This window comes from Stegodyphus dumicola, chromosome 7, assembly GCF_044657685.1.
Source record: "Stegodyphus dumicola isolate Sdum_Otavi_A_Nest chromosome 7, ASM4465768v1".
In the NCBI taxonomy this organism is placed as follows: Eukaryota; Metazoa; Arthropoda; class Arachnida; order Araneae; family Eresidae; genus Stegodyphus; species Stegodyphus dumicola.
In genome coordinates, this window is record NC_140774.1 from 4335759 (window position 1) to 4363567 (window position 27809).

At 34.1% G+C, this 27809-nt stretch overlaps 1 protein-coding gene across 3 annotated transcripts in view; it reads right to left on the bottom strand.

The window, feature by feature from the left end:
* Positions 1 to 5961: 5961 nt before the first annotated feature.
* LOC118189589 (calaxin-like) overlaps positions 5962 to 27809 on the bottom strand; it is an 81770-nt gene continuing 59922 nt past the window's right edge. For 2 of the 3 annotated variants that reach the window (XM_085819841.1, XM_035360217.2), the window contains exons 3-7: positions 27078 to 27182; positions 21102 to 21187; positions 18691 to 18750; positions 17114 to 17218; positions 5962 to 7735 (exon numbers count right to left, since the gene is read on the bottom strand). In XM_085819841.1, the coding sequence (XP_085675967.1) occupies positions 7673 to 7735; positions 17114 to 17218; positions 18691 to 18750; positions 21102 to 21187; positions 27078 to 27182 (419 nt within the window). In that variant the 3' untranslated portion in view covers positions 5962 to 7672. Of the gene's footprint in view, positions 7736 to 10021; positions 10064 to 17113; positions 17219 to 18690; positions 18751 to 21101; positions 21188 to 27077; positions 27183 to 27809 lie in introns of those variants that run through there. The other variant, XM_085819840.1, reaches the window with a different exon arrangement.

Genomic DNA, 27809 nt, shown 5'->3' on the forward strand with positions numbered 1-27809 from the left:
CGAAATTCTTTCCTGGGTTTTCTCTACACCAAGATTCTACCGTCAGAACCAAATATATTAAATTTACTCTCATCAGCAAGTATAACTTCATTCCAGTAATCAGAGTTCTTATTTATGTTGGATTTTGCGAAAGCCAGTCTGAGTTTTCTATTCTTTTCACTTACGAAGAATTTTTTCCTGCCTGCTCTACCGTGATATCCAGCAGATCGAATTACTCTTCTAATAGTCTCAAGATTAATTACTCCATATAATGCTTGTAAATCAGTAGCACCTTTAGGAGCACTCATTCTTGGATTTTTTTAAATATTTTGAACAATAATTCGCTTTATTCCATTGGATAGCTTTGATGGTCGGCCAGGTCTTCTTTTATCCTGAATCATATGATTCTTTTTATATCGTTTAATGATATTGAAAACTGTTGAATGACTCATGTTAACTGTTTCATCAGTTTCTCTAATAGATTTTCTATGTTAAATATGCAAATTAATAACTAATTTTCGAATTTCAGGCAAAGTTTCTTTTCGTTTAGCATTCATGGCTGCACAGAGCTAAAAAACACAAAAATTCCAAACCAAACTGGACAGAAATACTGCAGACGATTTTATAAATTATTGCCAATTGCTTTTGAGTAAAAATAAAACCCCCCAAAAATATTTTTATTGTAGTACGTAGTAGTATCTAGTGGTGTCCCATCACTTATGTGAGCCATTTTTTGCTCCTTTCCAAACAATTGTATTTTTATTAAATTACTATTTTAATATTTTGAGAAAATGTATCTTATGTAATAATTGTTACTAAATTTAAGTATGAAACACACCCACAAAAAATGTTTACATGTTTTTTTGATTTATTTTATTACACTTTCTTTTTGTAAAGCACAAGTGTCCCATCACTTTTGTGAGACACTGTATTTCAGAAGAGGAAATAATCCATAAACGCAAATTTAACATTAATAAAATAATAATTTTTTAAATACCTTAGGTTAGAAATAATTTTTAAAATACCTTAGATTAAACAGATTTGATCCGAAAGAAGTAATGTGGGGAATTACATGAAAATTACTTCCTTTTTAATTAAATAAAATTTTGAAATTTTAGTACTTCTAGCAATAGTGGGATTCTCAGTAAATATTTTTGAAAGCAAAATTTATTTTATAGAACATTCCTCTCGCAAATTTAAAATGCATAGCTAACTTTAGCATAATCTGAATGGGGTACTTAAATTTTTCGTTAATGAAATCATGAGTAATTTGTATGGTACAATAGGCACTTTGATATGTAATAAGTATGTGCGTGTAGGGAGAAATATAGTTGTTTCCTTTCCTTTTTCTTGCGTTGCTTTGTAAAAAATTACTTACCTATATTTTAGGGAAATGAAAAGACAAAGCAGTGAAAAATATGGAGGGAAAGGCACTCACTACAACAAAACTTACTGCTATAAGAAAACATTGGAATATCAGTGGATAAATTTTGTAGTTTTAAAATAATTTGCAGAGCAGGAACTGAAATGCAAACTTTTCATGCATAAAAATGTATTCTCCGTAAAAGTAAAATATAATATTCGCGGAACGAAGTAATAAATTACGGCAAACTTTTGTTTAATTGAGAATGAAATTAATAACAATAACAGATAAGAATACTTAAACATGAATTTTCGTTCGTGGAATACTTCATTCTATTAAGTATATCCTTCGAACGTTCCATTTAGGACAAACACAGAGATCTAAATTTTTAAATAACACCATATCTATACATTTACAAGAAATCATCTACAGGCGTTTCTTCAACAAGAATACTTTATTTTGAATAAATGCTATTTTTTCGTTTTTGTTTTGTGTCAATTTTTACTAAATGTTATTATTTAAGAAAGTATTTTTTTATTTTTTTTACTATTTTATGCAAAAATACGAGAAAGTATGCGTAGAATCCCATAAATGCATTTTGATGAATATATTTATCTTTTAACCCCATATAAAAAGTGCAATTTTCATTAGAACCCATTTTGTAAACAAGTGACGCTTGTTACTTAATCGCATTTCGTAATGGGCTTCAATTAAATCGCATTTTGCAATAAGCGTCATTCATTTAATCGCATTTCTGAACGATTGTCATTTCGTAAATGTATAAATACATGATTGAAATTAATGCTAAATTTTAGTTAGGTCTTTAGGATGTTCTAAATTATTATTTCTTTAAGGATTCTGATGAACTTAAATTTACTATTTTAAACATAAATAAGGAAATGTTTTGAAAATTACAATCTTTTTGCTGTGTCAGACTTAAAGCCAAAGAATTTCTCCCTAGGAATGCAATACTTGTAAAAGAAAAGAGTGCTTTTCAAGTTCCTGATATTTACATTCACAGAACCACTTTTATTTTGTAATGCTTTATTTCTTTATCGCCCTCGCGACAAAGAAACATTTGTTATTCGCATTCTTTACTTCAAAGAATACCTCAAACATTGCCTTCCTAACATTTTTTCATGTAAATTGCACACACCTGCTTCGTCCTTTGGGGATTGTCATTGGTGATACTGAGATGGGTGAACAGCAAGTCCTATTTTAACTGAGTAGTATCATTTGAAAGCTTTGAGTGGCACATTGCTTCGTATTGTATAAGTGGATGCCCTTGCTTTGACATTCTATTAATTCCACATTTGCGAGGTCAGATCATTAAATTACACTGTGATTCCAACATATGAAAACTGCAAAGATTAGTGTTGGCAAATGAAAATATTACAGTATTTATAACATGCACATGCGCATATATTTTGTTATTAAATTGCAGGAAATAATAGGCACTGATTTATGAACACAAAATCACAATGCTCAGTGAACAATTTTTTACAGGAATACATGCATATGGACAAAACTTTAAGTACTAAATTAAAAAAGATGATACCCAATTACTGTTGATATGTGTTATATAATTCCCGCGCCATTCTACTAGAGGATGAGGTGTGCGTTCCAGTATACCAAGTGGCAGGATGGATGTTAAAAAAGTAAGGCGCGGAGGCCAGAGATGCCTAATAACATTGCCTCAACGTTTCGAATTTTGTTATATTTTAAAGTAAATAAATTTTATTGTTGATTTCGGAAGGCTCTTTTATGCGCCATTAGCCACATTGAACTATAAAATGCAAAACCGGTGCATCAACGTCGTGAGTTAGAATATCCGAAGCAACTGGGCGTTATTGGATTCTAATTCTGAAAGTTTAGGTATTTTACTTGGCCACTGAATACTTTACAAATTTTGGGTATTCCGGACTGTGGAGCTAATGTCTTTTTGAAATTACAAATTCTGATTTAATTTGGATAGGCTTTTGAAAATATTTGAAAAGAGATTCAGCGTTCGTTCCAGTGTTACTGAACTAGTTGCAAAGCTCGGTGAAGCTGCCGAAGAATTAAATTCATTATAAGTTAACGGAGCTTTTTTACGAACGAAAAGACCGAAAGAAAAGGTTTTGAAAGGTATGATTTAGAGGTAGAAGCACGCATAAACGATCCATGAGAATTTCAAAGTGAATAAAAATGACAATATATGTATTGACAAAATATTGCCTGTTAAGCTAAACCAAAAAGCAAAATTAGTCCCGCCAGTGACCGAGCGCTGAAGTCGCTGAACACTAGCAGTTCGGTACAGGGTTCGAAACCCGATGAACGGAGCTGGCTGCCTGCACTTTTGATTTTCCCTATGTGTAACATGTATACGGGCCAGTGTCCTTAGAAATTTCTCCACGAAGGCACTCCTTCTTTTAGTCAGACAGCCGTCAAGTGCTTTGCCATAAACGAATAAAAAGCAAAATTAAAGCGTTAAAACCAGAAAATGTTCAGCGCACTCTTCCTGTTTGTAATGCATCTAGCATTACGCGGTAAATACAGTTAAGGCTTTAAAATTATCGAAGGTAGAACTTTCGCGATTCTCTGGTGATTCTAGGAAATTCTTAAATTCTTTTGATAGCTCTTCAAATAATTCTCTTACCGTGAACGGCCTTTTGGCACATATGAATGAACTGGTTAGAACTCTAAGTATTTGACACCAGAAGTGATGTTGATCAGTGTCAGTGTCAGCGCCATAATTCTCTTAAAGAAACTGAAACATTCCAGTTTTTAAAAAATCCCTCCTCTCTGGCCCCGAGCATGATGTTGTTGCTGCGCAGATTCTGATTTTTTATTTTAAATATTAATAAGGTATTTTATTATTTTAAACATTAATAAGGAAATTTGTTTTTAAATTACAATTTTTCTTAATTGTGTTAGATCTACACCCAGAGAATTTCTCACCAGGAATGTAATACTTGTAAACGAAAAGAGTTCTTTTCCTGTTCTTGGTATTTGCTTTCACAGAACCATTATTTTTTATTTTTCAAATTTGATGTTAAACCTCATCTTCCTAAGTGAACTAGCTTCATAGAGGGATAAATCATTTAGAACCGCAAATGATTAGGGTAGGTACATTATGTATAAGTTTCCCATGTAGGTAATTTTTATTTCCTTTAGTATGAATTTAATTTTGTTTTTGTTTGTTTGTTCGAAACATTTGAGCTAGTTCTTGTTCTTTCTTAACACATAATGAATTATCTCGTAGCGTCGACCTCTGGAAGTAATCAATAGTTGTTTTGATTACTTCCAGAGTTGTTACTAATCTTTACTAATCCAGAGTACTAATCAACAAATGTTACTAATCTTTAACAATATATATGTTAAAGATTGTTCTATTTGTTGATTTATCAATACTGCTACTACACTGCTGAGGATAATTTCATTATGAAGTGTGGCTTCAATGAGGGCGATCTAAGGAAAGCTAGTTTATATTGAAATTAGAACAAAAATACTGGGCCATGTCTTTTATTTCTTCAGATCGTGTTTTTATTGCTTGGAATTTGTCAGTTTTATTTATGCACAATCCTCCTAGAAATCGATAGCGAAGTTGTATTAATATTCCTGAGTAAGATTTAACTATGTGTTGACATTTGACCTTGGAAGCTTTTGAGAAGTAAGTTTTGAGGCGTCTGTTTGTCCTAGTAAATTTTTTATAAAAAATAAAAACTAATAAAATAAAATCTTCGATAGCTTACCCTTAGGAAAAATAGTTTAAAAGGATAAAAATTATATATATTTTATACTAATTTTTATTTCAGTGAATAAAAGGTTTCAAACAGAATTTTTTTTTTTTTTTAATTTGTATTTCAATGTAGAAAACTGATTCTGCCGATTCATGAAAAAAGATTTCCTAAATGAAATCTTTTTAAAAGGAACTACTACAAAAGAAATTTTTATAGGGAATTACAAAGGAATCTTTTTACCGTAAACATGTTGTACTCTACCCAAGGGTACAGCAAAGGAGGAAAACAGCTCTTACTATCCTACCACTTTTTTAGTGGAAGAGGGTCGGCTCTCACTGTAAGAACGAGTGTGTTGTTAAGAGACCAAGCATCATTCCCGGAGTTCTTGATTACTTGCGCGTTGAATGGCTGTTTTGCTAGCAGAAAACAGATGTAAGTTCCGTTCCCTGAAGAAAATAATCTATACGCTTAGTAGCAAAAAAAAAAAAAAAAAAAAAAAAAAAGTAGTCTTAACTATTAATTTCGGCTCTTGACTAAATAGCATTTACATATTTGAAAGCAGTGTTGGTCCGCAGATACTGTTCGTGGGTCCTTCCAAATTTAGAAATATTATAACAATATACTATCGTCGTTTACAATTCAAAATATTTAAAATCTGGCAACTGTGTATGTTATCAAGCTTACTGCGCAAAACATTAACTCAAGCTTTCTCAGCGTCTCTGTTGTTGTCTGTATGGGTATTAGGAAACCCATGGTGGTGCCACGAACGTGTATTTGCGGGTAAAGAGTACTCATATTAAACGATACATATTAGTTTTCAGTGGAGAAACGCTAATTATTCTTTGAAGTTCGTTGAATAATAGCTACTGTATTTTTAGTGTAATAAATAGAACGAACTTCTTTAAATAACTTTATTAACAAGAATACAGAAGCTAAGCAAATGGCAACGAAGTTTTTTGACAGAATTCAATTGTTATTGTGAATTTCGATTATTTCAGCTGCTGCCACTTCGGCAAAAGAAAAGCGACGTGAAGAGGTTGACAGGTGGCGCTTCAGTAGGTATATCTAGGATTTTCAGTCGCTTGTCTAGTGAACCGTCACTGGTCGGTTGTTTTTTATATGCAATGATTTTGTGATATTTTTTGTATAATTTTATGCGATTTTTCTCAGAGGTTTATTAATTTATAAATGGTAGTTATACTTATGTATAATAATTACAATATTTACTTGTCTTTACACTTAAATATTATTGTAGGTAAATGATAATAAGAATGTAACAATTAACTTATGTAGTAATTCTTTAATACCTTGTGAAGATTTTTTTTGGGGGGCGAACATCAGTCTGCAACATATTTTCGTAAATTTTACCAGTCCGCAGAAAAAAAAAAAGTTGAGAAGCAGTGTTCTAAAGCAGACATTGAATTTTAAAAAGAAAACCCCTAGATGTTTTCCAAACATAAGACCAGAATTTTCAAACATTTTTGGTTTCCTGTTTGCATTTTAGTAAAATTCTCTGCCTTATTTGCATATACATGCAGATTTAGTCAATTAATATACAACTCAATTGCGTTAAAAAGTGCGATTTAATTAACGCTTTCTTTCTTTGGCCAAAAATTGGCACCAAATTTTGGTCAAAGAAAGAAAACGTTAATTGGCACCAAATTCTTTCTTTGACCAAAAATAACCAGGACACTTTCTAACAAGAAGGCTTTACATGCTCTTCCAGAACCTAACTTAATTCAGAAGTTGAGCTACACAGTGATCTATGGAGGAATTTGCAAATGCTGTTTCAACACTTTTGGGAGTGATGAAGTAGTGAGTATTTTTCTAGGTTGTAGCAGAGACCTAAGTGGTGCAGGTTGGAGAAATATCTCAAAGTTGGTGAAATGGTCTTGATTAAAAGAACGATAATCTAGCTCCACTGCCCTGAAAATTGAGAAGAATTATTAAAGTGTATTCCGGCCTGGATCACAGAGTTTGAGTAACGGTTTTAGGAACTCCCTATGATGAGATGGAGCGACTTATAGCGAGGCTATGCTCTTTGCCATTTAATTCATGATATTAGAGAACTTAATATCTTATTTTCAGGTCTACTTATTTAACTTTAATTGTTTACAGTTATCCTCAGCTTTGGAATTTCAAGGCTGGGGATAAGTTTGATGTCACTTATGCAAACTGAATTTGTAGTAACTGAGCTGAGGAGAGACACAAATACAAGTTAGATTTTTAAACGTGCGCTTGGAGCTTCACTTGGTAGCGACCTGGAGTTCCAACGGCTTATAGGTTTCTTTGAAGTGTGGTCTTGTGTAAGTAAGCTGGAATTGGATTTTTCGTCGTGTATGGTATGTCGCCATTCTTCAGCATAGTTGATGTGCGTAGAAAGAAAGCAAATGAAGTTGGTCTGTCAAAGTTTGTCAGAGTAAATGATACAAAATAAGTTTGCCAGAGTCTGTGATTCCTTTAAGTTATACTGAAGGTGTGTGAAGGCACGTCTACAGAACACAGTCCATTAAATACTAACGAGGATCAAACACAAGGTACTCTGCTTTTATAAGAGTAATGTTTTTGAAAGAAACTGCGTTAATATGTACAGCGTACTTTCCAGACATTACTTCGTCTTCCTTTTCCCAGCGAAAGGTTTTTCCATTCGTTCTATAAATGAATAGTGAAGCTGAAATGAAAAACACAAAAGTATAATCAAAACATAAATGAAAGCAAAAACTATTGTGTGAGATATTCATAGTGAATAATTAATTACAATAATGCAGGTAACATTTATAAACATTTTGAGCTGAAATATACAATAAATTAAGTGGAATGCGAATTACAATCAAAGAAGTAAATTATACTTAAATTAAGCCGCTGCTAACATCAGATCCGTTTCTCACCAGGTGGTCTACGCAATAACTATTTATAGATTATTAAAATATAATTAAACCGTGGGGAAAAAAACAGATAGCCAAGAAAGACCTAAGGTTTGAGAGTCACTTGTGATCAATTCAGAATCATCGAATTGAAGTGATACCTTTAAATTGCACTTCTGAGATGGAATTAAATTGAAAGGTATTGTGACTGTCCAAACACAGAGTCTTTTATCTGTGAGTGTCAGTCCACAAGTCGCTGGTATCTAGAGACAAGAAGATCAAACCGTATATGCCATTAGCATGGGATGGCGCAAAATATTTTGAAAGGTTATCCAACTCAAATTAAACCGAATTACACAAGTGTGAGTGAAAAAGCCGTTCTTAACAGTTTAACTAAGAGTTGATAGTCATTATTTCAGTCCGTGTATAGGTTACCGGTATGAGATAATGCAGCAAATTTGGAGAGATTCTGAAAATAAAATTAAACCGAACAATACCAGTCAGTCAAGCCATCACGGTGATCCACAGCTATATCAGCAGACGTCAGATGATCACTCGGAGTTAAATGATTGGTCATCAGTCTGGGGCGATGCATCAGAATACATTCTTCACTTTATAAATAATATTAAATTGAAATACATTACTGTCTGTCGGGACGAATAGCACCAGCTGCCAACTTTTCGGGACTTTTTTATCACATTTGCAGTTTCTCGCTAGATCAAGGAATATCACGCTTTTCAAATTAACCTTTTTAAATGAAGTGTGTTTGAACAATAAACAAAATATACTGAATGAACGAAACTTAAATTGGGAAAATTCCATTTCTCATTCTAGTGAGTTTCAGAATTTTTCTTACTTCATTTTCTTTAATCTGAAATGTACTTTTGTTTACTATTGCATTTTACTAACATTTTTCTCATTGAATTCCATGTGAGCTCAATTGCCTTAATCTGCTGTACACATTTGTAAATTTTATCTGATGATTTAAGCAATAATTAATCATTTAATACTTACAACATTTAATTTTACTTTACTTCAGTATAAAGCCCATTACTAAGTTTGTCGACACAAGTACTATGTACTATCTACAGTAATTATTAATTCTACTTCCATCATATTTAAAACTACTTTGAAAAATAAAAGTTTTCCCTATTCGGGATTTTCTGAATATGAAAGTGTAAGAAAATTAAAATAAGAACTTAGCCTTAAGACATCTAATTAAATGCTAATATTATTTAATATTAGAATTATATCACAAATAGTTTAGTAACCTGAATCCCGCATTATAAAGTGAATTTAAGAACGGTTTAGAATTCCTTTAACATGGGTCGCCGCGCAACTTCAAAACCCTGTAGAGTTGCGCGCCTCCAACCTGCACGCAACCAAGAGGTGACTGTTGAAACTGGAATTTAGACAGAGTCTTGCTAAGGGTTTAAGTCCCTTTTTATTCAACTTAAGAAATTACAATTGCGTGCTCTTGACGCTCACAAACTACGCCGACCCGGCGGTAAAATAAAAATAAGAACCTGAAAAGAAATAATAACAAGACTAACTACGAGGCTCTCTAAACGTAACTAACCTCACCGCGTTTTACAATACCGCTGCTAATTCAGCAAACTTTGAATATCACGTAGAACGATTAACAATTCTCCGAGGCAAGCACACAGGCCGAAACGCGGGGTTCTTCAATTTCTGACTAACTACCTCCGCGCTCGTGAAGTAAGAACATCACACCTCGAACTCGTTTCCATTCTATTTAACTTAGAATACTTCCGCTGATAATTTGAATCCTTGCGCGTTCTACTAAAATTTACATACTCTGGCATTGGCAGTTCCAGGGGAAAGTAAGGCTTCATAGGAAAGATAGTTTAAACTTAAAATAAATGTTAGTTAAAATAAATATAAACCCTACATTTGCCGCTGCCAGAATTTGGAAAACTTGGAAGCAGGTCCTACAAACGACCTGTTGTAAAGTTTCTATAATTCTGAACTAACTCTTAAGAGCCTCGTTTATACAAAAAAACTTATGTAACAAAAGGTATACTAAATTTCTTTAGATACTTATATAAATCTCTCTTCTTACAGCAACTTTTCCTGGACTTCAGCAATCAATCTTGTTCTTTTCCTTCCAGCATCTGGAAGGAATAAGTATCAGTATCTTTCTAAATACATTATAATTTACACTTTCTTGACACTGAATAAATTTTTGTTTTTAAACGATTCGTTTTCCTTAGTTACTGCTTAATTCACATTCATTCAATTATTCAAACATTAATTTAACTTTACCCTGGCTCTCCACCATGTGTGGTGTCAAACGGGAATATTCGTGTTTTAGTCTTACAATACTTCCCCTAACCACCATGATTTGTTAGAATTCAACGACCAAATAGACACACCGTACTCGACATTCTACAACTCGATGAGCTACTTTAACATTCTTAAAAATTCAAGTGTAGGTGGAGAACCCTACAAAACACATTCATTCTAACTTCCCCCTCATTCATCTTTAGACATGCAGGCTTTCGCTCTAAAGCATGATTTTCTCTACAGTTTAATAATTAAATTTTGAATTCATTGCTTTTGAGCATTTACTTTTAGCATCTAAAATTTTATGCTTCTAGACTAAATTCTACTTTTACATAACTTTCAAGTATTTACGTATATTTACAAAATTTTAATGCATATGATTTTTACAATTTACCATAAAATGAATAAGAGAAAATAAATTTTTACTTTACTCATTCTTCGCCAAGCTGGCGGCACTGAAACTAAAATTCTTATTAATACAAGAATACGAAGTTATTTTTATCTTCGGCCAAATTTTGGCTTTAACATAACAGAATTAGTCTTTCGACCAACAGAAAATGCTTGTTCTTAGATTTTGTACTTGAAGAAAATAATACTTTTGCCTTAGCTAAATAAAGTAAAACAAAACTATGTCTCAACCGAGACATATTGACTTTCGTCAAAACACAGAACTTCGTATTTACGCATAACATTTCGGAATAAAAGAAAAAAAAATTATAGAAGATTTTTTAACTTATCTTTGAGTTTTCGATGATTGAAACTCCGTCATTCTTTTCTGGCAAAACTGTTCCCACGTTATAGGTTTCATTAACGTCAATCTTCTCCTTACTGACCTCCGAGTGTCGTCCACATTAGTTTTTCTTTTGCGTCCTCTGCATGCTGGCCTCTTGGCGTAGCAATCGTCGGGTTGTTGTCTTTTTCGTTTTTCTCTTGGACGGCTGGTCTTGACGTCCTCCGGTCCGGAGTCCTTGAATTTCTTCTGTTGCTGCTGGTCTTTTCGTTCCTCCTGCTGTCTTTTTAGCTTCCGGAACGGCGGCCTTGTTTGCACCTGACTCTCTGGCCCTGGGAGTGTTCTCCTTGATGTATAATTTCTACTGCAATACGTTGTAGGTGGTGTTTTCCTCTTTACCAAGGTTTCTTTACGCGGTGGCTTTGCATTCTTGTTTTTCTTAAATGCTGGAGTCTGAAAATTTTCGTTTTTTCTTTTCGGTACCGTCGCCTGGGTTGTAGAAAGGCTAGGTCTCTATTCAGTTCTCTGCTTCTTGGGTGGTGGAACGGGTGACGTTATTTCGGGACCTTCTACTTCTTTTACGCTTGAGTCCTGCAAGAAACTTTTAAGGATTTCAAAATCATTTGGATTATAGTATTTTTTCACCTGGTCGGGACTTGCTTTACAGATTTCCCCTCTCTCGTTCTTAAGGTACAATACGACTCCTTTGATTTCCTGAATTACATAGGGGCCTTCAAATTTTGGAGCTAACTTTGCAGTAAAATTGTCTGGGGCACTTGAAAATTTCCGCTTCAATACTTTATCCCCAACTTTAAAATCTGCTTCACGGCGTTTTCTATCGTAATATATTTTTTGCTTATTTCTTGCCGTATCCGAGCTTTTAAGCGCCTGATCAATAAGTTTTTGCACACCTTTCTGTTTAAACTCTTGCTCTCTTTGTTGCACAAAGAATAATTTATCTAAAGGCGTAATTAACTTTCGGCCTAAAAATAATTCTGCTGGGGTTTTTCCCGTAGTATCGTGATTTGCCATTCTTAAAGCATAAGCTAATTCATTTATGTAGCCATCCCAGCGCTTGTGATGTGTGCTAACGTAACTGCGAATTATTTTTACAATGTTTTTATTCACCCTTTCTGCTATGTTTGCCTGTGGTCTATACGGAACCATTTTGATATGGCGTATGCCAAGTCCAGTGCATATGTTTTCAAATATTTGACTAATGAATTGTTTTCCGTTATCGCTAATGACTTTTATCGGTGCACCGTATTTTAAAATGTATCTGTGTAAGAATGCATCTGCCACTGTTTTGGCTGACGCGCGTTTAAGTGGAACAATTTCTGTCCATTTTGAAAAGTGATCTACAATTACTAAAAGAAAACGATTTTTATTTAACTCGCTCTGGGGGAAGGGACCAAGAAGATCTATGCCTTAAATTTCATTCGGAAATGTAACGCATATGCTATTTAAGTACCCGGCCGGGCTGTAATTAATATCATTTATTAACTGACATTGATTGCAGAACCTGACACACGCAGTTACTATTTTGAATAATTGCGGGAAATATACCGCCTCGCGTACCCTTTTTAAAGTCTTTCTGACCCCTAAATGACCCGCTGTTTTCGCGTTGTGTAATTCCTTCAAAATGCTTAATCGAAGCGAGGCTGGGATGACTGGTTTGTACTCGAGATTTTCGTTTGTTGTTTTCGTATAAAATAATAAATTACCTATTATTTCATAGTTTTCTGCTCTATTTCTTATCACATCGATATCTGTGTGCTCAAAGCTTTCGGGGTCTTTCAAATATGCATAGATACTTCCAAATTCAGGATCAGCTTTCAATTCAGCAATAATTGTTTCTCTAGAATCTAAAATTTTTGAAGTCAACACAGCGCATTTAAGTTCATTTCCTTCATCGTCCAGTTTTATACGAGAAAGTGCGTCAGCTACATTGTTTTCCTCACCCGGTTTATATTTTATTATTAGATTATATTCTTGGAGTTTTAAAGCCCATCTTATTAACCTGGGCGTTAGGTTTTTCCCCGAGTAAAGTCTACCAACAGCCGCATGATCCGAAAAGACTGTTACTGGCGCTTTGCCGAAATAAACTCGAAATTTGTGTACAGCCATTAATACGGCTAATGTTTCTCTCTCTGTAGCTGTATAATTCCTTTGTGTCTGATTCAATGTTTTACTAAAAAATGCCAGAGGATGGCTATTTTGCATAAGAACCGCACCCACCGCATAGTCCGACGCATCTGCCGCAATTTCCAGGTTTTCGTCCCCCTCCGGGAATTTTAAAACAGGGGCATTGATGAGCGCTTCTTTTAATCTTTCAAATGCGGTATTTGCTTCCGCTGTCCACGTAAATTTACTTCTCTTTCTTTTAATTACTAACAGTGGTTCAACAATATTAGCGAAGGAAAGAAGAAAGTTTCTTGGCGGTGTTGGGAGGTGGGAAATTCTTGATTGCTTTTATTTTTGAATCTTGCGTTTCTATACCCTTTTGCGAAATTTTATAACCGAGATATTTAAGTTCTTTAGTTGCGAACGTGCATTTTGAGTCGTTAATTGTAAGACCGGCCTCTTTTAATAATTTAAAAACTTCTTCTAGATCTTTAATATGTTGTTCCAACGTACTACTCGTTATAATTATATCATCTAGATAGATTAAAGTCGATTTTCCTAGGACAGGCTTTAGAACAATGTCCATAGCTCTCTGGAATGTAGATGGGGCCCCACACAACCCAAAGGGCATGCGTAAAAATGCATAAGTGCCCGATTTTGTTATAAACGCGGTTTTATGTATGTCTTCGGGTTTCATAGCTATTTGATAGTAGCCAGACGTTAAGTCCAAAGTAGTCATATATCTAGTAGATTTGATCTTTCTAATAATTTCCTCTATAACCGGCAAAGGGTAAACTGGGAATTTAGTAATACTATTCAGTTTTCTGTAATCGATAGCAAACCTCCAAGCCCTTTTATCCGAAGGAGGAAACTCGTTCGTTTTCCTACATAGTACGACTGGACTCGTGTACTCACTATTTATGGGCGTTATTATTTTATTCTTTAACATCTCCTGAATATGTTCTTCGATGATTAGGTCTTTTTGCTTATCATAACGATACGGTTTAGTCCTACAAGGTTTTTCGGCAGTTAACTGTATCTGATGCGTAACTATTTGACAGCTACCAGGCTTTTATGAAAACAAGTTTGAAAAATTACTCACCACTTGCTGGATGGCTTGACTTTCATGGTCATTCAAATGGCTAAGGTCAACTTGCTGTTGTTCCACAGGTTCCACCACCCTCCGGTCCATCTCCAGCACAACAGAACTGTCTTGAAAATTCAGTTTGGCCCTCGCGGCCCTTAAAAACTCCATACCTAACATAAGAGGATTTTGCAGATTCTTCACTACAAAAATTAATACCTTGAGGCTTTCCTCTTTTACCTGTATGTTTAATGATAATTTCCCGATGCAGTGACAGGTTTTTCCTTGCGCCGCTATAATTTCTATCTTTTTGTTTTTAAATAATCGTAACCTATAAAAATTCTTTTTGAAGAATGTTTCGCTCATAAAATTACCTTCTGTATCGATGAGGGCTTCTATTGGTACATCGCCAACCAGAACTTGTATAATTGGTAGATGTGAGTTTTTTACGATGACCGTATTTAAATGTCTTTTTGAGGTTTTTTTTTAAACTTCCGGGGTCTGGACCCTCGCTTTCACAGGCCCCTCTACTCGTTTAAAGCTTTCCTTTCAACTTCTGCCTTCTGGGTACGCGGATGTTTGTTTTCGAATTTCCTTTTTGGGCCTTGACCTTCGAGGTTCGATGAGTTAGCTTGATAGCTCTTTCCCCCATACGAGCGGTTTGTATTTCTGGTCTGCTCATTTGAAGATTGCCTTCGGATCCCTTGAGAATACGATGCCCCTCTAGCTTTTTCCGCTATTCTGCGATTTTGAAATTTCACCGCCAATTCGAAGAGCTCCTGCAATGTGCTTGGGTTTCTAATTTCGAAGTAGTCTTGAACAGCAGGTAACAATCTTGGTAAGATTATTTCAATAATCTCCGCGTCGGGTTTCTTCCCATACAGCATATCCGTCAGCTTAATTTTTCGCAGAATAAAGTCCGTCAACTCTTCTATATCCCGTTGATAGAAACTATATAGTTCGGCTTCTAGCCTTGCTCGATCTTTCACTATGGGGAAGGCCTTTACTAACGATTTTTTGAAATTTTCAAATGTATATGTCTGGCTTCCAAATTCCCCTAATAAAAATTTGCCTATATTCTTCCACCATAGCGCGGCCTGTCCTCTTAGTGCAGATGTGGCGATGGCAACTTTTTGTCTTTCAGGCACAGGGTAGAGCTGAAAGTGATTTTCTAGGAATCTTCTAGAAATATCGCCACCGAATTTTTTCCGTCGAAATTGACGTTTGGCTTGATTGACGCTCTCAAAGTCTGGACCAGATATCCAAATCCTTCCAATTAGCTTGCTATTTCTTGGTGTTGTCCCGCGGCTTCCATCCGATTTTCGGCCATTTCAGTTCGACAAGTGTTCGGGCACCAATGTAGAGTTGCGCGCCTCCAACCTGCACGCAACCAAGAGGTGACTGTTGAAACTGGAATTTAGACAGAGTCTTGCTAAGGGTTTAAGTCCCTTTTTATTCAACTTAAGAAATTACAATTGCGTGCTCTTGACGCTCACAAACTACGCCGACCCGGCGGTAAAATAAAAATAAGAACCTGAAAAGAAATAATAACAAGACTCTAACTACGAGGCTCTCTAAACGTAACTAGCCTCACCGCGTTTTACAATACCGCTGCTAATTCAGCAAACTTTGAATATCACGTTGAACGATTAACAATTCTCCGAGGCAAGCACACAGGCCGAAACGCGGGGTTCTTCAATTTCTGACTAACTACCTCCGCGCTCGTGAAGTAAGAACAGCACACCTCGAACTCGTTTCCATTCTATTTAACTCAGAATACTTCCGCTGATAATTTGAATCCTTGCGCGTTCTACTAAAATTTACATACTCTGGCATTGGCAGTTCCAGGGGAAAGTAAGGCTTGACAGGAAAGATAGTTTAAACTTAAAATAAATGTTAGTTAAAATAAATATAAACCCTACAACCCTCCAATTTTTCGCGGTTTTTGTTTGGAAAAATCTTTTAGTTTTTCGGATTTCAGGATTGAAAGCTAGGCAAGAGTCACAAATGATGATCACTACTCCTAGCAGCCCATGATGTCTAGGTTCCAGGGCATCGATGTGGAGCAAAAAATGTTTCGTGTAGTCGCATTTGCCAAATCAAATGGGTGATATTTATATGCCAGCGTATTGTAATATAACGCTTTTTTTTGAAACGTTTTGGAAAGACCCTAGTAAAGACTTTTCAATGGCAAAAGTAAAATTACCTGGATTTGTAAAATTTAATTAGGAAGTAATTAAGATACAATAACACGCCGAACAAATATTAATTTAGAAGTCAAACGGCAAAAATCAGCGTTATATTTTCAAATTTAATTTACATTGGACAAACTAAAAGAGCCTTAAAATTTCGCGTTAAGGAACATGAAATATATGTTAGAAAAAAAGGAAACACAGAAATCTTCTGTTGCCCAACATTGTTGGTCCAAAAATCACACTTTCAATTTTTCTGCTCCCTAAATTATTCAAAAAACATCTTCCATTGGTACTGGATTTTCTAGAGGCATTTCACATTCAAAAAAAAATCTTTCTGTTCTAGTTCACGACCCTAATTCCAATCCATGTTTGCCTTCGGCCTTTAAAGAAATTATGTTTTAGTTCTGGTTTCATCAACAGATGGCGCCAGTAGCGTATCTCCTGTCCAGATCTTAGTTATCTTATCTAATCATTATATCTTATCTCTTTCATTTGCGCTTTTGCAGCTGAGGATGATGGTTCCGTAAAACCATCGAAACTAGTCCTGTGAAAATTTGAAAATATAACGCTGATTTTTGTTGTTTTACTTCTAAATTAATTATGAAGGTAAGTTAGTAAAATTTAGGAACACGGAAAATGCCTAAATTATACATATGCATGTATTTAAGATTTTATAATTGTTTCTAACGAAAGCTCTAGCGATTATTTTCGGAAGAAACGTTGAACTAAATGAATATTTGTTTACGTTATAATCTGGCAGGCATTGTCCAAAAGCTTCGATCAACACCCAGTCTTCCAAGGCAGCAGATTTATATTCTTCGTAGACGAGAATGCCGTCGCCATCTTTATCCTGTAAAACAAGAAACGTGTTAACCACTATTGCGGATTATAATCTGTTAAACTATAGCAAAACACACTTTACCTATAGGAAGGGGTGTTTTAGTGGAGGACTTTTTAAGGCGAACTGGCTCAGCATGAGTGTTGTTATGTGTATGAGTATGTATAGGAATGTAATTTATGACTATGAGTGAGAGTTACAGATAGGAAAGCTCTCACGCAACTAGGCCTTTCGGTAGGATTTGAACCATTTATCAATATTCAATAAGCATGTAATATTGAGAAAAATAATCAAAATTGAATATTCGTAATTTATTTTAATTTTGAATCACAGCTTTTTTACTTTGGATAACTGGGCTTCGAAATGTATATTGCAATGTTCTCTCCTCAAATTCCTCAGTTACACATAAGGAAAATTAAATGTATTAGCGTCACTATAAAAATTAAATGAGGATGTAAATTACTAAGAAAATGTAATGTAATGATGCAAATTATCAAGAAGGGCTTGAGCTGTTTTTAAATCTTATCCCATAGTGCGCTATAATTTCAAAGAAAAAAACTAGTAGTAAAAGTTTTAGGTACAGTAGCGATACTATGAAACTTGGCTCGTTATCGCGACATCAGGAAAAGGAATTAAAGATATTCTCAAAGAGAAGGAAACACTAGAGAAACCACATAAATAATCAATGTATGCTAGCGTAACATAGCATGAGCAAGAATCCAAAAACTATAGAAAAGTAAAAAAATAGACGATTCTGTAAGGAGTTATGAAATAGACGCCATTAAGAACATTTATTTGTAACTTTGCTCCTTATGCTCCTTAAAATTAAAATTTGAATATATTTTCAGTTATGTAAATTGGATACATAATTAAAAAACGAAACGCAGATTTAAATAATCAAAAAATACATTCATCAGTTTCAAATGCCTGTGTTTTTTAAGAAGTTGTAATGCAAAAAATACATTAAACCTCTTTCGAAGCTCCTAACGGCAACATTCTGAGAAGTGGCTATTTCCCAACGCGCCAGAATATAAATTTGCGTTTCTGTATATTGTTGATTAGTAGAGTTTTGAAAGTGACCAAGAATGAAACTGAATGAGCGGTTTATGACATGGTAACGTTGCGTAGCGTAAATAAAGATTCAAATTTTTGGGGAAAGACTATTTATAAAGACAGTTTAAAAGTTAAAATGGAAAGAAAATGATAATGTTTTGATAAATAATTAAATTAATATAAAATATTTTGTAATATTATTTTTTTATATTTTGAAATTTTACTTTTAAAAAAATTTTGCTTAGAAAATAAAATAAAAAAACTTACATCTATAAAATCATAACTGAAATTAAATAAATTGAAATTTCATTTCTAGTTAGCTAATACTCGTATGGATGTTTCTGACAGATTTAGATCTACAATTTATTCAACTTATTGCCATTTTGTTAGAAACCGAATTCATTTAATAACATTCTGGCAAACATTCTTACCATTTTCTTCAAAATCCTTTCCAGGAGTTCTAAGATCATGTCTGGGTTGATCTCGACTGCCTGAAAAATAATGAATTAATATGTTTTAAAGTGCCACGAACTATATACAAACCAACCTTCTCTAAAACTCTGATTTATGAACCTGCAGCTCTGATTTAAGTCGTACGCGTCTTGAAGGGATGGTATTAAATACTGAAATTTAACAACAATATGTAACTGTTTCACAGACCAATCTTTATATATATATATATGTTTATATATACGTATATAAATACTGTAACCTCTTTTGGCAACCACATCCCTTAGAGAATTATCTTTGATGATCATTAGTATTTCTGAAAATGTTAATAAACTTCAATATTGTCTTCACTCAATTTACGACTTTACATTTCGAAATTCTTTATAAAAATAAATTAGAGTTATATGTTCCAATGAACGTTTTTGTCGGAACTACTTTCCTTAGAACACGATATATGCAAAAGTAATCAGAATTTATGAGAACATTTAACTTAAGATAGAAAGTAAGGAACTAAACTAATTCTAACTAGATAAACTTTCTCCGAAGCTGTACAAAAATAACTAACAAAATTGGCCCGTAATTAAACTTTACCGGCGAATACTAACAGGCACGTAAGTCTACGGCCGAACATAGTAAGATAGGCTTAAAGCAACGACGTGGGCCGAAGGTAGAACACGGCCTACTGATAACTTCTAAATTCTTCGACGGAAGTGCTTGAACATCCCATTAAATACCGGTTCTACTTCATTTACGTAAAACGCGATACTGATATCTCATTCTGGCAGGAAGTTGAAGGTAGAAAACAGCAATTTATAGGAAGAAGTTTCAAAATTAAAAATAACTATTAGAAAATTAAAATAATCCATACAAAAATATCAGCCAAAAATAATAATTAGTTCAAAGCGGCTTTGTCCCTGAAGAACTATTGTTTTCGTTTTGCGATTTTGCGTTGAATCACTAGAAATGCCCGTTTCACTTTTCAAACTGTTGCCACCAAATGTTAGAGTACTGTATTATATTTGAAGAAATTAAGTAATGAAAAATCTGCATAAATGTATGTATATTTCTCGCATTGTGATAAAAATACGGTACACAGAGCCATCGAATTTTGAATGACGTAATCCTACTGCGAATATGGGCATGTGGAAGCCCCAATTTGAAATTTGGAATTGGCTTTATGATCAATTTCATACTTTGTAAAACATTAACGAATTTTTGAGTAACAAACTCGACGATTTGAAAGCGAGCAATGGCAACAATCTACCGCGGGAGGGGGGGGGGACCTTTTTTATCTCCAGCGCGTGGAAATGTGTATCGGAAATTCTAAAGATAGGCTCATTTTAAAATTATTTTGCGACATTGCTATTGAACTGAAATTTATGGTTTAAGTGCGAAGAACATGATATTTAATGAAAAAAGGTAACACACAAAACTTTAAAAAAAAAAGTCCCTTTGGAAATCTGAAACCTTTCAGATTTTATTTTGGAGGAGGGTGGGGCTTGTTTGTTTTTCGATAATGCTGCGCGCAGTATATATTGCAGTTTTATTTCGATGCCAAAGAAGATACTTTATTTTTATTTTATTCAAAGCATTTTAAACTCGGAATATAAAACAAATAAGAACATTCATTATCAAGAATATCGAAATAAGTAAACAAAATTTCAAGATCATTAACTAGTTAGTTATAAAGATATTGAGCTGTAAGATATGTTGCATTATAAGGTATTTTCTCCCTCCTTTCTGCATGCCTTCGTGGTGTAACGGTAGCACACTCGGCGCCTATTCGAGAGGTCCAGGTTCGAGTTCCAGCGAAGGCATTGCACATTTTTCACGTCTCCTGCTTCCAAGTAACCTAATGTAGTACAATATTTCGGGCATATTTTGATGTTGTTAGTAAATCCTTTAAAGAACTTAACAGTTATGAATCAGAAAGTAGATATGTTTCTGAATTGGGAATGAAAGCAATTTTGAGCACTGGATAATTTCGAGGTGGCCAAACGATAATTAATTCAATATCTTTAATCTTGTGATGTGTCATTCATTAATTTAATGAAGATAAATGTGTGCTACTGTAACGTGATGTAACAGTTTGAATATTTATGAAAGAATTCACTAATAAGAATCTGGCGTTAGAAAACTTAGCAAGAAGTGCTTATGCCTTTTCTATTCCTTTATACTGATAAATGTTGCGCTATTGCAAGCGGAAAAGTAAATTAAAAATCGTAAGCTTCCGGCGTGGTAATAGTAGTCCAAGCTAGCAAATTGCTAGGCCACGTGGATTCTCAATGCTCTACTAACGGAACATTAAGCAAAACACGAGTCAATTCTTTTATAACTGTAGACGTAATTACATAAATATTTACCACATCACGAATGTAAAAAAAAATTATACCTCTGAACTGGTGTGATTGAGGAGAGTAGTGATGACGTCACGGCTCAGCTGCATATTTTCGTTCAGATCGTAACAGTCGAAGCAAACTAGAAGGGGAAAAAAATATTGTAGCATTTTTAACCGTAACTGAGCATCTAAAACCGTTTTTTTAGATAATTTTATTTTATCCTTGAAGTCTGCTTCTTTACTCAGTATCAAGCTGATATTTTTTATTTTTGAATTTTAATTCAATATATACCGTATTTGTCGGTGTATAAGACGCATCTCCTTTTTTGTACACATTTTTGAAGAATAAAACATTATTACTGATCATTATAATCCTGCTCATTTTCTCAATTGGGGGGGGGGTGGTCCGAAATGCCTCTTTGCAGCCCTCTTTCCCTGTTGTTTAGCATATGCAATCACACGTAGCTTATATGCTATGTTATAGCAATGCCGATGTTGTTTTTGAGCCATAACTGGCCACCAAATTTACGAATACTGAACAGTAGAAATTTCACACACGTTCACAAAAATTGGAAAGTTTAAACGAACCCAGCTGTAATCATTGATGACAGCGCATGCGCATTCACTGAGTTCTACGCAACTGTAATATTGCCACACTCCGCAAGGGAACAAGAAAAAATCGCATAACTCCGAATAAAGGAAATTTCCAGAAATGAATGTAATCAAAAACTGAGTATCGACGTATAAGAAGAACCCTGTTTTTGAGACCTATTAAAAAAAAATGCGTCTTATACGCTGGCAAGTACGATAATTTCTCAAAGTGAACCAGTCTGTAACTACTAATAAACCGAAATATTTAACAGAAATAAACGTATTTCTAGATAATACTATAGTAACTCTGTGCTTTACTTTTCCTGTGGGTCTGCCACTTGACGTCTTTTCATTTGGTTAAAGATTACAACCTTGACTGTTGCGCTGAATAAATTGCAACGTACATGTTTCAGCGATTATAAAAAATGACGTTTATTGGAGCACATATCAAAACCAAAGAGACTAATCCCACTTCTAAAGGGAAATTGTATAGCATAACCTTTGACACTTAACGTTTACAGCTTTGTATTATGTTCAGTGATCAAAAGTTATCAGTGTTTAAATAAGAGACCTGGATGAATCCTGATCTAATCAACTGCAGAAGAAGTTCATTTACCAACTAAGATCACAGGGGACGCAATGCAATACTCCAACACCACACCAGCTCCCTTTTCCAAGGACAACAAGCTGGATACGAACAACAGCAATTACAGCTGCAAATTTAGTACTTACGTAATAGCGCAACCACATTAGGCAGTTTGGTAACTTATAAAAGATGCTTATCTTTTAAGTTGGGGCAAAGAACGTCTATATAAAGAAGGAAAGGTTGTAAGGATCCTAAGTTTTACTAACGTTTATTTTATTTTAAATCTTTACTATCACTTCTTATTTTCTACTTCCGGCCAGAATTAAAAGCTTTAACTTATTTATGCAAATTTTGTCTTGCTAACGCCAAGTACTTAAGTTGTGGTTTTTTGCCAAGCAAGATAGAGGAAGGAGTTATTGGAAGCAAGCCGCTTGCAATAGTAGTTTTACGAGTTTTCACTCGGTTGCTGGTTGCCTTCAAGGCCAGAGGTTTAGTCCTCTTGATAATTTCAAACGTATCGTAGTTTTAGCAGCTCGGCGTACTACATACGGACTTTTGTTAAATAACGGCCAATCTTAATGCTAGGCACTTGTATACTAATTCAAAGTTTTAGTTAGGGTTTTAGTTAGTAGTTTTATATTCTTACGTTCAGACCACAAGTGGTTGGTCTCTGTATTCCGAAGTTCCGGAAAGATCTGTAAAGATAGAAAAATAAAGGGTTTCGTATACCCTTCCTGTGTGTATTGTCTACTTCACAATTTATTGAACATAGCTTGAGTAAGCTCCCTGTTCCGAGTCAGGACAGTTCATGTTTCCAAAGCAAGTCAAGAGGAACACAAGTCCTGATAAGGTTCCATAGACGTAATGTAAACCAGTTTGCTATTACGCCGCTGCGGACAGCGGCAGGAAAATTCACCAAGGGATTTGGCGACGGAACCTGGTGGCGAGAATTTCCCCCTCTGCAAATGTGTACAGGAAATTGAGCAGCACGTGTTAAGAAGCAACGTTCTTTGACAAAACGTTTCTGCTTTGACATTTCGCGGTAATTTAAACTCGGATTTTCATACTGTTTTTGCTCAAAATAACTAATCCATTAATTAATTCACTTGGGCGAAAAAATATTTTTTTTTTCTGTTTAAATTTTACCGAAATTTAAAACGATATTAGTTTTATGAACTCTTGATAAACGCGAACTTAACGCCAGCTTCGAGCTCTGGCAACACATATTCGGAGCGCAACTGTTTCCCTCTGCGTTGGGACGGACCCTACGCCTATTGCGGAGAAGTTTTCTTTCTTAACAATACATATTCTTTGGTTAGGGCGACATTTTGTCAAACCTTTGCTATTTGTCATAAACTGGAGACGTTATCAACACATAAAAAGAAAGCATGCTTCAGCAATTTGAAATAGAAAATTTAACTATTAAATGAGGAGTATATGAAATGTCAAAAAAATTAAAAACTCATTTCTCGTAAAATCCTTCTGTAAACGCGTTTCTTTATTACACACAGATCATTGAAACTTCTTCGCAATTTCTCGTGGACCCTGTAATATTTTTCTCAGACAGACACAGACATTTTCCTCTTTTGTTCTAGATGCGCTGTTTTAAAGATAACAAAAAGCATTTAAAAACAGACAACGCGTGACTATGAGAGAAATATTTGACACCATTGATTCGGGCCATACGAAAATGGTGACACTGGCTATAATTGTAGAATCGGTAATGCGCACAGTTGCCTGAAAAATAGTTACACACTTAGGTGCTAGACTTTGGCCCCTTTTAAAGCTTTGGCAATTCCTAATACGGTGATTGGGATAATACATAAGTACCGAATCTTTCCTCACAAAGTTTCATTGTTCCACTTAATTTTGACAGCATTTAAAATCACTTGCGCGTGTTATATTTTTACATAATCTGATTAGCGCGAATATTTGCGACGTAAAACCAAAGAGAAAAAAAGACAGCTTTTAATTCATACTAGATTATTTCCAGAACTTAAAATAATTATCTCAGATTACTTCCCAATGTCACACTAGTGACCGACAGCCCTGACGGTCATCAGCATCCTCAAATTTTATTTTATTTAATGATATAATTTCAAAAACAGTTAATTTATGTATCTTCAAATTATATTTTCAAAAACACTTGCTGTATTTTAAAATAAAAATGCTTTTAACGTCGTTTTGTAATTAATACATAATCTTTTTGGTCTTTCAATGCGCTGCAGGCCTTTTTAAACGCCATTATGGATTAAAAATTTAATATAATATACTCATGATTTTACATTCTTGTATCGACCGCTAAAAGAGTTTTCGTAAAATCAGGCTTCCGTATACGCGAAATACATTAAGAAACGGAATTTCATTTATATTACGTTCAATCTTTTTCATTTGTTTTCAGAACTTGAAACTAAATTTGCTTCATAATTATGCGTCGGTAAACACGCAATTCCATAAAAGCTAATGGCGAAAAGCTTCTTGTATCAAAACTATATATATTACTTGATTTTAGAGGGGATGGTATTAATTTGAAAATTTCACACACCATTCTAACACTCAAAGATAATTTTACTTTAATACTTTTGAAGGAGACAACTTGAAAGCTGAAGTGGTCTGAAGACCACATTTTGAAGAGCTAAAAGAGCATGCAAAGACATGTCTTCCTGAAATACTGTATTGAGGTTTTCTGCTAGATGTGGTATTATTGCCAAGAAAGACGAATTACAGGCAACGCTTATCTCGGATTGCTGAGGTTCAATAGATAAAAACCCGAAAGCAACCGTATTGACAGGTACGAAATTAAAATTTATATAAAATAGCTATTTTTTAATTTAAGTCTTGGAATACCTTATGCAGAATTTTTGCTGTATTGCCCTGCGACACTCGTGTTCAACACCTCTTCGATAAGTTACCATTGAATATTTCTTCCATGAAAGCTTTAATCACTTTTACATTAAAATTCGGCAGCTAGAATTCCTCCGATGAAATCCTTAAATTAAGGCTACATTTGTACTGGGATGGATATTATTCAGGTTCATTACTTATCTTTCAACAGCTTTGTTTTTAACGAACACTGCAGGAATCGAAACGAGATAAAAACTGTTTATAAGAAGAGGTTTCTCTGAGCTAACAGCTGCTAGCTCTCTGATTAACTAATGCTAATGCATAAGGCAATGTATTAATTCTCTGAGGTAATATATTGCCGGAAACACATAGGGATATTACATTCTTTCAATACCCTTTCACATACATCAATGTGTATTTTCTTTTAAAACAGTGTGTTAAGTTTCAAAGGCGTTTTATGCCTTATTTTATCCTTATTTATAGCCAGGGTTGTCCTCGCGCTAGATTTTTTTTGTATGTGCCTTTTTAATTTTTTTTTGCGGCAACAGATATAAAAAAACCAAAGAGGCAAGAATTCAGTATTTCATGAAAATGTTAACATGTAAAAAATTCTAATAAAACATATAAAATTCTAAATCTTATTTATTTGTTTCAAAGTGTTTACAGCTAGCTTATAAATCTATAATTCAGCGTAAATTCAAGGTAAGCCTTCTTATAATTATTAATTATTAAACTTAGTATCAGACACAGTAGATAGTCCATGGAGCTGCAATGTAGGATTACTCACTCGTTTTGTCTAAGATGAACGTCGAGGAATCTAAGTGGACTCAGTAGCGGCTTATCGCTGAGTTCAAACAACTACAACGTAGACTCGAGAAGGGTTAAAATACCTTTTATTTCATTCAAATAAGAATAATAGTCGTTCCCCTCTCGGACTTACAGGAAGCCTTTACGCGGGCTTTAACTCAGAAATAAGAATCTAAACTATAACTAACTAGAAGAGGCTTAGTTGAAGCTAAACGCAAGTATCTAATGTAGTCGGCCCTTTCATGATATTCGCCGGCTAACAGCTTCAAGAGTGATTTAGCCTGGAGGCAAACACACGCTACTAAGGATTCCTAGAACTCATTATCGAAATAAGTTGAACCTTCTTTAAATACTTACTCTAACACATTTGAATTCAATGCAATTCTAAAAACTTATTCTGGGAGTTGTAAGTGGATACAAGAATTGAAAGGAACTTTGAAATTAAAATAATTGTTATAAAATTAAAATATACCTTACATCATAAATGAAGAACTGTTAACCCGGATTTCCTTCAGCAAGGTAATGTCATCATGATCAGTAAAATTATTTGCTATATTACAGTTTATATAGCAGCCGGAGAAAAACTTCTTCCCTAGCTTGAAGCATCTCAGTTTTCTGTATTATTTTACATATAAGAATCACTTCTGATCTGTTTCTTGTTTCAAATAATACTATGATTATGTTTATACCCTTTTTAACAAAGGTAGAAACATCGTCTTTAAAAATAAATATTTTCTCTGGTAAAACTTGATAAATTAAACCTTTGTTTTTGCATTAAAATCACCTTCCCATGAATTCTCAGGAAAGAAATATTTTTACTCGTCCCAAATACTTTCGTCATTTTTAATGGGAAAATGTAAACAAAATTGCGATATCGCTAAAATTTGTGTCGAGTAACAAGTGAATCACACCAGGAACATTCATTGTACTGAAACTAAATTATAAAAATTTTCAATTCATTGCTTGCGGTACTCATTCTTCATTTTCAACACATATGAAAGTCAAATATCTGAAACCTGCTGAATCATCTTCAATAACCGTGTATAGAAAATAACGTTAACATTCATCATTATATATGTATTTCGAAACATTTATATCACCATTATTTCTGAAATTCCAAGACTAGCGCCAAAATAATTTATACTTAAAATGATATATAAACGCTTAATGTACACATAACTACGAAAGAAAATGGCACTTACAACGTATTTTCTCTTCTCTGGTGCCACACAGAACGATGGACAGGAAATGGACAAATTCTTCGATATCAATTCGTCCGTCCTTATTGGTATCAGCAAAGAGAAACACTGAATAAATATATTTGTAAAATCAGATTAGTGTTGCATGTCAACTATACTCCAATCTAAGTATACAGTTTTTAATCAGTGGCAACCAGAAAGTCAGAAAACATATTAATTTGTATTGACGTTGAATGTCAGATATGGTACTTAATCCCCACCAGTAATATTTTCTCTTGGAAATGAGAAAATTGTTATTGACATTGCAGCTCCCATTCATTTTTTTTTTGGACAGTTTATCAGTTCAAATTCAAACAGGCGTATCATCACTGTAAAATCTGCCAATATATTTTATACGAAAATGTTACACAGATGTGAATAAGTAATCCAAAGGAAATATTTTAAAACCCTACGTTTCTGTTTATTGTTGTTTCATTTTTGCAACTGACTGGAACAGAGGTGATAATGTTCATAAAAATTAGCAGCTGGATACATCATCAATTAAATGAGTTTTAATTTATATCAGTTTGATATTCAGTATTATAAGCAATAAAATAAAGATTTAAGTTATTATGGGGTCCTTTACTATCCATAAATCGGTCAGCTGGTGAATTTATAACATGCACATTAATTTCAAAGAGATATTAAAGAACTTGGGCTTTCTGAATAGCAAACCCAAGTAATGAAAATTGGCTG